Source organism: Mercenaria mercenaria, chromosome 17, assembly GCF_021730395.1.
Source record: "Mercenaria mercenaria strain notata chromosome 17, MADL_Memer_1, whole genome shotgun sequence".
NCBI classification, from domain to species: Eukaryota; Metazoa; Mollusca; class Bivalvia; order Venerida; family Veneridae; genus Mercenaria; species Mercenaria mercenaria.
Genome location: NC_069377.1, coordinates 1376686 through 1387300, shown reverse-complemented (window position 1 = coordinate 1387300; position 10615 = coordinate 1376686). Strand labels below are relative to the sequence as shown.

Sequence of the window (10615 nt, the reverse complement as noted above, 5' to 3'; positions counted from 1 at the left end):
AAAGTCTACACCAACAGAAACAATCCCCATAACTCTGATTTGAATTTTGACAGAATTATGCCCCTTTCTAACTTAGAGTTTTTTGTTAAAGTTTTTGATAAAGTCAAATATCTCTGTTACTATCAAAGCTATTGACTTTGAAACTTAGAATGCTTATTTACCAGCAAAGTCTACACCAGGAGAAACAATCCACATAACTCTGATTCGATTTTTGACAGAATTATGCCCCTTTTTAACTTAGAATTTTTGTTAAATTTTTTTATTAAGTCAAATATCTCTGTTACTATTAAAGCTTTTGACTTGAAACTCAAAATAGTTATTTACTATCAAAATTTACACCAGGAGACACAATTCACATAACTCTGATTTGAATTTTGACAGAATTATGCCTTTTTTTAACGTGGATTTATCATGGTGCTCAGAATAATGAGGATTTATGAGCACATGTTCTTTTCCCATCAGTGAAACTGGCAGTTACTTAGGCTTTTGCATGTATAACCTATACTGTACCTACACAAATGTAGATGAATAGAAAAGAATGTAAAGCAACACATTTAATGAGATAAAAAGATATTTATTTCTGATAAATACTGATATATCATATTCATGGGATATATGAAAAATGAAAGTTTACATTAAAATTATGCAGTACAGATGTAGAAAAAGTAATTGTTTTGACAGTATCATATAAAAACTTCATTCTGTATTCTATATTATATATTCTATTGTGCTCCTCTAGTCAAATGATGGGCAATTGTTCCACATGAACATACAATATATTTCTTCTAGACAGGACATATGAGTCGCACCATGAGAAAACCAACATAGTGGCTTTGCGACCAGCATGGATTCAGACCAGCCTGCGCATCCGCGCAGTCTGGTCAGGATCCATCCTATTCGCTAACGGTTTCTCAAAATGCAATAGGCTTTGAAAGCGAACAACATGGATCCTGACCAGACTGCGCGAATGCAAAGCCACTATGTTGGTTTTCTCATGGCGCGGCTCATATTATAGTCCATATTTCTTTGAAACTGGGGTTTTGTTTAGCTTATTCTCACAGAAACTTTAAAAAATAAAAGAACAATACAATGCAATGTACTATTAAATGAATATTTTGCATATAGTTTGTTTACTGAAGTAGATTTTGTTAAATGGTCTTTTGCAAACTTATGAACGAAATACAGTGTCAGTGATGTGATAAAAACAGAATTTGAAATATAGTTTACCTGTATGAAATTCAGATTTGAAATGAGAAAACATTTCTTTTTGATTGTTTATAGGACTGTTTCAGTACAATATTAAATTATTTAAAAGTATTTATTAATAATTTAAACACCTGCACCCAATTGTATAAAGCTTGGTTACATTTAACCAGTGGGTTAACTGCTGGTTAAATTATCATTTTGGTTAAATTCCGGTTTTCCTATTGTACAAAAGTTTGGCTAGATTAAACCAGAGCAAGTTTCTGGTTAAATTTAACCAACCTCTGTGATGTTGGTTAAAAGTTAACCAAGATACAAAATGGCTGCCTTCATTCCAAACACCAGACGACCTAGACAGTTTAAACAAATAGACAGACAAACTGACGACTTAGAGAACAAGGAACTTCAACTACGCTACAGATTTGGATCTGATAATTTGGACAGACTAGAGGACCTCATTGGGGATCGACTTCGACATGGGACAAATCGGAATTGTTCATTCAATCTTTGACTGTACGACTGCAAATACTGATCGCACTCAGATTTTTTTGATCTGGGTGCTTTCTGCAGTTAATAGGGGACACATCTGGTGTCAACATTGCCACTGTGTCCCGGACTATTACCAGGGTGATGGACGTTTTATTTTCTCTGAAGGACGAATACATAAGATTTCGGACGACGGATGACACATGTTTGAATACTTCTCCGCTGAAAAATAAAGAGGCAGTTTACATAAACAGAAAATGCTATCAGGCTATGACTGTGCATATTTTGCTGCTGAGTGATATTGTTTCCAGTGTAATTCTTCTTAAACAATTGTTGTCAAATGTGAAAATTCACATCTATCTATGATATAGATATTTATTAAAATGAGCCGCGCCATGTGAAAACCAACAAAGTGGTTTTGCGACCAGCATAGATTCAAACCAACATGCGTATCCATGCAGTTTGGTCAGGATCCATGCTGTTCGCTAATGGTTTCTCTAATTGAAATAGGCTTTGAAGGGCCGCAGTACTTAACTTATAATAACTGTAACCATTTTTTTGTATTCATGATGGTAATTGATTTACACAAAAAGTATATAGTTTCAAATTGACAGTGACATAATATTATGTAAGGCCAGGGCACAATGTGTTGAATGTCTAAATGTATTATAATTAAAATAATATGAGCCGCACCATGAGAAAACCAACAAAGTGCGCAGTCTGGTCAGGATCCATGCTGTTCGCTAACGGTTTCTCTGATAGCAATAGGCAAGAGTAGGGAGAGCACAGATATTTATATGGATCATGTGATAGTGAGCTTTATCCTGGGGCAAGTTGTATGTTCTCCATGACGATTGGATAAAGACATTGTGCCTGAAGTCATTCCGTCATGCATCTCAGATTCATGTGTAGTAGACAACAGGTTGGTACTGGTACACAAGTAAGGGATTTTGGTTAACCCAGCCTGGACTGGTCCTGATCTGAGGCTTTTTATTGTCATATATTCCTAATATGGAAAGTAGATTTTCAGACTTCACATGTTTAACTGAAACCCAGGCTGGTTTCTGACTGCTTTACATAACTGAAATAGATCTACTGTTGAAAAACTATGCTAAACTCAGAGAAAACAAATAACTTTTGTATGCAAAGATACAAATTCATATTTCAGACCTTTCGGCAAAAGGTTATAGTCACACTTAGAAGTCAATTTTCTTGTCTGGCCAGTCCATGAATTAATTCCCAACACAGCTGTTTTTGCTGAAATTAACACAGTATTATCTGACAGTACAGCTGATTCTTTTATGTGTTAATATTGTGGTTACATGCCCTGTACCAAACTTTATTTGAGCTTCATTGTGGGGTTCATTACTTTTTGACTAGGTTTTGCAGCTGAAAACATTCTAGTCTACTGTTATTTTTATTATTATTATTTACCAGATTTTTAAAGCGCTCTTTTCATCTATAAAATAAACGTTCAAAAGCGCTGTACAAACTACATATCACAGAATGATATGGACATACAATACAACACAAAAAATATATCAACAATAAAGGTATTTAGCCTGAATCAGGTTTTACTCTACATTTTAATTGTACTAGATATTTTAAAGAACAATTATCAATAGGAAAACAATTTCCATTGCAAAGCTTGTTTTCCAGTGCAAAGTGAGTTTCAATAGACCTTGAAGAAAAAGTGTTTTTTCAATGATCGTTTGAAAGCATCCAGGCTTTTAGCGTCTCTAATGGTAGCCGGAAGAGCATTCCATAACTTCGGTGCAGCTGATGAAAAACTACGATCACCGTACCTCACAGTTTTGCTTTTTGGAACAACTAGTTGTTTTGAGTTGTTCTTGGATCTCAAATTTCTTGCTGGCTGATAGAGTTCCAGCAAGTCTTTAACATAAATCGGTGATTGGTCATGCAATGCTTTGTATGTGTGAACTAGAATCTTAAAGTCCACTCTATGACTAACTGGTATCCAATGCAGTTATTTTAATACCGGCGTAATGTGATCATAACGCGATATTTTCGTTATAATTCGAGCTGCAGTGTTCTGAAGACTTTGAAGTCTATTCAGCAAGACCTTCGGAACACCATACAAGAGCGCATTGCAATAATCAAGGCGTGAAGTTATGTCTGGTGGAATGTATTAAAGGACTTAACCCTTACTCTGCTAAATTACTGTAATGAACTTGTCCATCTTTCAGTTTGGACAGTACAAAAAGATACTGACTGAATGTTGAACAAGAGTTCAGATCCTGATCAGACTGCAGATTTACACTGGCTGCAAAGGCAGAATCAGTCGTATCAAGCATGATAAGGGTTTTGGGCTCATGCTTTTATGCCCCTGATATCTGATGATGCGGGAGGCATATAGTGATTGTCCTGTCCATCCGTTCGTCCGTACAAGGTTGACCAAATGGGACCGTTTTGTCTAGCATCAATACCCCTGACTAGAATGACATGATACTAATGCAGATGTAACCTGTGACCATTCCTCATCTTCAGACATCACCTGACCTCTGTTTGACCTTGAACTTGACCTCGTTTTGGACTTCGGTTGCTTGTTATCGACAAGGATGCCACCAGGGGCATCAAGCGTTTATTGAATACAGCTCCTTGTTTTCATCTGTCAAACTGACAGTAACTTCTTTCAGAGTCTTTACTGAACTAAGACGAAAATAAACCAAAATAAAACAACAGCTACAACCTTAATCAGATATAATGATTTTTATTTCTGATAAATATTGATATACCTTTTCTGTTAAATATTGATAAACCATATTCGTCACATGAAAATTGGATTTTACAAATGAAATCATGCAGTATTGTTGTTTCAAGTTTCATTATAAAACTTTATTCTCTCATTTTCCAGTCATTGACAAATGATTGACAACTGTTTCACATGACCATACAAAATATTTATAGATTGGGCACATTATAGTCCATATTGGTTTATGAAACTGCTTTTTATAGTTTCTTGTTCTTATTCTCAAGTAAAGTTTGAAAGATAAAAGTTAATGATATAATATAATGCTATTTAATATGATAAAGGAATGTTTTGCCTATATAGTATGTTTAATAAAGAACATCTTGTTTAATGGTTTCTAGAAAACTTAGTTTCAGCAATATGATAGAAACAAAACACAATTTCTGAAATATTGTTTCTGAAATTCTAATTTGAAATGAGAAAACATTTCTTTGTCATTGTTTATAGAAATGTTTCAGTACAATATTTATTTACACCTGATGATATGTATGACCAAAGTAGACTCCTTTTCTCATTGTGTTAACAAAGCACTGTAGTTCCTGAGTATAAAATCAACTTGCTCATACACTTTATTTTTGGAATAATCATTACGTGCTTTGTATTTATTTCAACCTGTAGTTCTTCAGCTGATTACTTTTGCAGCCGATATAGACTTCATCATGATGATGACTGTAGCATATAGACCTTGTCCATGGTAGATCATCTATCATTTTCTGACCTTTCTTCAAGTCTCCTGATATATGATGAATGGTTCTACTCGTGTAGCAGCACACCAGCAATGATCCATCATCTAACATCACCATTCCCCGTGGTCCACTAAGTCTCTCGTGTTTGTATACAGCTGATACATCACCTTGTAATGTTATACTGACTATACAGTCGATACCATAGTCACTGATATAGATATGTCTGGAATCCTTACTTACCACAATATATTCTGGGTATTTAAATATTTCATTATTCAGGGAGATCATGTACCAGTCAGTGCCTTGTTTATCCAGTACCAGTACACTGTAAGGGTATTTACAAACAACATAGAGATGATCTTGATGATAAGTTATACCATAGCATTCAGATTTAACTGGAATGTTGTGGACAGTTGACAGATTACTGGCTGCTTTTATTATGATAACCTCACTGTTGTCTGGCAGTGTCACAGCAATCTGGTCCCTAGGCATTGCAGCAATATCCCATGGTCCGGAGTCAAGTGCTTTCTCTTCTGTCACAGTTTTACTTTGTATGTCTACAATTTTAAGCTTGCTAATACAATAATAAGCCAGCACCAGTTTGTTAGAGGACAAGACAGCACATCCTGTAATACGGCATTTACAAGTATCTGACTTTGTTCTTACATTTATATCTTCTTTTTCGATAAGCTTGTCAACTTTCTTTCGTGGCAGGACTAGATTGTTGGATAGGTTGAGGCTACCAAGAATATTTGGTTTGAACAGTATATCTTCTAAGTTTTTGTTACGTTCAAAGGTGTATTGCATGTTTGTCTTTTCTAAAGTTTCTTCAGCCTTCTCTATTTCATCTGACTTCAAGTTGGATTGAGCTTGTTTAATGTTGATGTAAAGTTGCCCATTCTGTTTTGATTGATTGTTAGAACTTAAATTTGACTGAAGTTTGTTCATATCAGCAGAAACATTTGTACATGTTTGAAGCGCTTTCTTGATGACTTGTTTATCATCAGATTTCTTTCTGTCAGCCTCTTTCTCAATTTGTTTTTGCAGTTGGTCTAAGCGATCATTTATTTCTTTTCGGAATTTGACAATTTCTTGGATGAGGTTGTCATAGCAAACATCAATCTCCTTATCCCTGACTGTTGCCTTTTTCATTACGGAATCTATTTCTTTCAACTTTTGATTCAACAGCCACATTGTCCCCTTGTATTCTTCACTGTCCCCTATTCCTGCACAGTTATCAGGTATGTAGTCAATCTTACATGTCCTATGATCCATGATCATGCAGTCATGGCAACCAAGCGCCTTGTGTTCTGGACAAAAGAACTTGATTACCTCGTTAGCATGTCTTGTACATTTTTCAGTGCATACTTGAGAGGTTGTTGAAGAAGTTTTGTATTCACCTATGTTAGTTTTGTCCAGCAGTTGATGGTGCTTTAAAGCCTTGGTTATTTGGTGAAATTTAAAGCAGTTTTTGCAAAGATATTCCTTGCAATCTATACAGACCAATCCATTTCCGGATGATAAATCAAGTATGCTGAAGCCTAGGATCATGAAAATTGACAGGAAGGTTGGTCATGACCAGCAGATGACTCCTCTTAATTTTGAGATCAATAGGACAAAGGTCACGGTCACTGTGACACGGAACATTTTTATGCCCCCGAAGGGAGGCATACTAGTTTTCAACTGTCCGTCCGTTCGTTCGTTCGTTAGTTAGTTCGTTCGTCACAACGTTAACTTTTTGCATGAAGGCACTTTACTCGCGAACCACTGCACCCAGGACCTTCAAACTTCACTTGCTGATAGTACTTATTGAGTAGACGACCCCTACTGACTTTGGGGTCACCAGGTCATAGGTCAAGGTCACCAGGTCAAAGGTCAAGGCGCTGCGGGGGTATTTGTCACCATTAGTGACAGCTCTTGTTTGATGACTCAAGATGACCCCTATCGATGACCCCTAGGGAGATTGGTCATAACCAGCAGATGACTTCTATCAATTTTGAGATCAGTAGGTCAAAGATCAAGGTCACAGTGACCCTGAACAGTAAAACAGTTTCTGAATGATAACTCAAGAACGCTTAGGCCTAGCATCATCAATATTTGTAGGGAGGTTGGTCATGACTAACAGATGACTCATATTGATTTTGAGGTCAGAAAGTCAAAGGTCAAGGTTACAGTGAACCAGAGCAGTTAAACAGTTTACGGACGTTAACATGAGAACACTTGGGCCTAGGATAATGAAACTTGATAGGGTAGGGAGGCTGATCATGATCAGCAGATGACTCCTATTGATGTTGAGGTCAGTATGTCAAAGGTCAAGGTCACAGTGACCCAGAATAGTTGAATGGTTTTAGGATGATAACTCAAGAACGCTTAGGCTTAGGATAATGAAACTTAATAGGGAGGTTGATCATGACCAGCAGATGACCTCTATTTATTTTAAGGCCTATAGGTCAAAGGTCAAGGTCACATTTACCCAGAACAGTAGAACTTTTGTATAAAATGACCAAATAATTTCTGTTCCTTGTTAACATTTTAAATGAAACATCTCTCCTGTGAATCTGATGTTTAGAATTACTTCAGACTGCTTTGTAGCATCTTGGCAGGACTAATCTAAAGATCCATCCCCTGATAAATTTGTACCTTTGCTGAGACTATTGGTTTTCACCATTCATTGATAATGTGTTGTAAAATTACACTGACTTTGGCTACTCACATTAATGAAATAAATACCAAATGAGGCTTTTCTTTTAGAAGCTAAATCTTTCTTTTAGCCAGTAGCTGTAAATACTTCAATTTATATCTCAGAATTTATCATTTGTTTCAACAAGACAGACAGCAACAGACATTGCAAATATCATTTTGACTGTTTTAGGGGTTCCCATTTGAACTGAATAATCTAGAATTGATATGTCCTGCTTAAGTTAAGAGTTCAGCTCTCATCTACTTGTTTTGCATATGACACTGTTTAATATAGTACAATAAGTGTGTAACTGTTCGTAACCAGAAAGTTATCTTGTTGACGTTATATCTTATAGATATTATCAGTGATAACTGATAACCTAATTTTGCATCAAGTAATGTACTTTGAACAGTCAGGTGTATTGATTAAACATGAAACCAGACAGAGATGTCACTGTTTGAAATGACTTGCTGACATGTATTTGTATGAAATGATCTCAAGATACAATGCCCCTCTACCATGACATTCATCCATCTATGTGTGCCTCTGTGTGTATGTGTTTATTTGTTGAATAAATTAAATGGTTGTACATGGTGGCACAAAATGGTCTTTTTAATATAATTACGTTTGAATAGCAAGACCCAGACCTCTAGTTTATAGATCACACTTGCAGGCAAAGTTTCTTTTTAGCTTACCACAAGGTGAGCTATTGTGACTTGTCATTATCGGCATCGTGCATCAAAATTTGCCATGTTAACACTCTAGAGGCCACATTTATGACCTAATCTTTATGCAGTTTGGTCAGAATGTTTGTCTTGACAAATGTTAGTCTTGACATCTCTAGGTCAAGTCTGAAACTCGGTCAGCAAACAAGAGAAAAGGAAAATAAGGAAAATCTTATTAACACTCTAGATTCTACAGTTTAAGTTTGAAACTCGTAAGAATCGGTCAGAATATTCATCTTGATGACCTCTAGGTCAAGTTTGATCAGGGATATGTGGGGTAAAAAGTCACACGGTCAAATCAGAGGAAAAGCTTGTTGACACCCCAGAGGTCAGAATTGTAACCCAATCTTGATGAAACTTAGCCAGAATGTGTGTATAGATAATCTCTAGTCAAATTTGAAATGGGGTCATGTGGGTTCTAAAACTAGGTGAGTAGGCTAGATCAAAGAAAAATCTTGTTAATAATCGAGTCCTCGATTTAAGTTTGAAACTCATGCTTATTGGTCAGAATGTTTATCTTGATTACCTCTAGGTCAAGTTTAAATCTGGGTCTTGTGAGGTCAAAAACTAGATCACCTGGTCAAATCAAAGGAAAAGCTTGAGGTCACAGTTTTGACCCAATCTTTGTGAAACTTGGTCAGAATGTTTTTCTTGATGATCTCTAGTTCAGTTTGAAATTGGGTCATGTGGGTTCAAAAACTAGGTCAGATCAAGAAATATCTTGTTAACACTCGAGAGTCCACAGCACTTGCAGGTGAGCAATGGCAACCGCAGGCAGTGCTCTTGTTTTATTTGGAAATCATGGCTTGCTAGGAACTTTTCCTCTGCAGAAATGACAGCAGTAACACATGTGGGAAGCAACGATGTTACCATTTCAAGGTCCTGATCATGCTTTACTACTTAGGTATTTGAACCATATATATGATAATTTTATATAATGTTCTAACTTCTCTTTGCAGGGTTTGTAGTCCTACCAGACAGAAAATGGGTACTTGAAACAGGGCGTGTGTATACAGTATTGATAGAAGTGTATAATAAACACAGCCACAAACTGTACCCTTCTGATGTAAGAAGATTTACCTCATACATTTTTAGCTCACCTGAGCAATGCTCATGCTGAGCTATTGTGATCACACTGTGTCCATCGTCCGTCCATTGTCAAAAATTGTTTAAAAGACGACATCTTCTCCAAAACTACTGAATGGATTTTGATGAAACTTGGCATGAATGTTTCATGGATGGTCCTCTACCTAACAAAGTTGTTCAAACAGTTCCTTTTGGTTGCACATAAGGGCCGCCAGAGCTTAAATAGACAACTCTTCAAACGACATCTCTTCCTTAACTGACAGTCTGATTTTGAAATACAAATGGTCCTTTTATCACCCTCTACCAAGATTTTTCAAATGATACCAATTTGTCAAATAAACATTGCCGCCAGATGACGTTGTCACTTTTCCCTATATGTATATAGTAGAAATTAAAAGAATCTTCTTGAGTGAAACTGCTAGCCCGATTTTAGAATAATTTTACACAAATAGTCCTTGTGTGACCCTCTACCAAGATTGTTCAAATTATTTTTATTCGTCAAAAAACATGGTCGCCAGAGGGCGTGTCACTTTTCCTAATATGTATAAAGTGGAAACTTTAAAAATCTTCTTCTGTGAAACTGCTGGCCAAATTTTAGAATAATTTCACCTAAATGGTCTTTGTGTGACCCTCTACCAAGAATTATGCCAATTCATCAAAAACATGGCTGCCAGAGGGTGTGGTCACTTTTCCCATTTAATGGAAACTTCATCTGTGAAATTGCTTGTCCTATTTTAAAATAATTTTACACAAATGGTTCTTGTGTGACCTTCTTCAAATAGTGTTTAAATTTTTCTGATTCATCAAAAAACATGGTCGCCAGAGGGCATGGTTATTTTTCATCAACAATTGTTTTTACAGTATCGCCTACAAAACCACTGAATGGATTTTGATGAAACTTTACATAAACGATCTCTGGGTAGCTCTCTTTTAAATTTGTTCAAATGGTTCAGGTTAATTGAACATAAGGTTTTTTTTG

At 36.1% G+C, this 10615-nt stretch overlaps 1 protein-coding gene across 1 annotated transcript; it reads right to left on the bottom strand.

Moving 5' to 3' along the window:
* Nucleotides 1–5061: 5061 nt before the first annotated feature.
* Nucleotides 5062–6420, bottom strand: LOC123536015 (uncharacterized). Its single transcript, XM_045318782.2, has one exon. The coding sequence runs from the start codon at nt 6418–6420 to the stop codon at nt 5062–5064; it is 1359 nt and encodes a 452-aa protein (XP_045174717.2).
* Nucleotides 6421–10615: the final 4195 nt, after the last annotated feature.

Coding starts and splice junctions, on each gene's coding strand:
- LOC123536015 (XM_045318782.2), bottom strand. CDS start 6,420: ATGGATCATAGGACATGTAAGATTGACTACATACCTGATAACTGTGCA.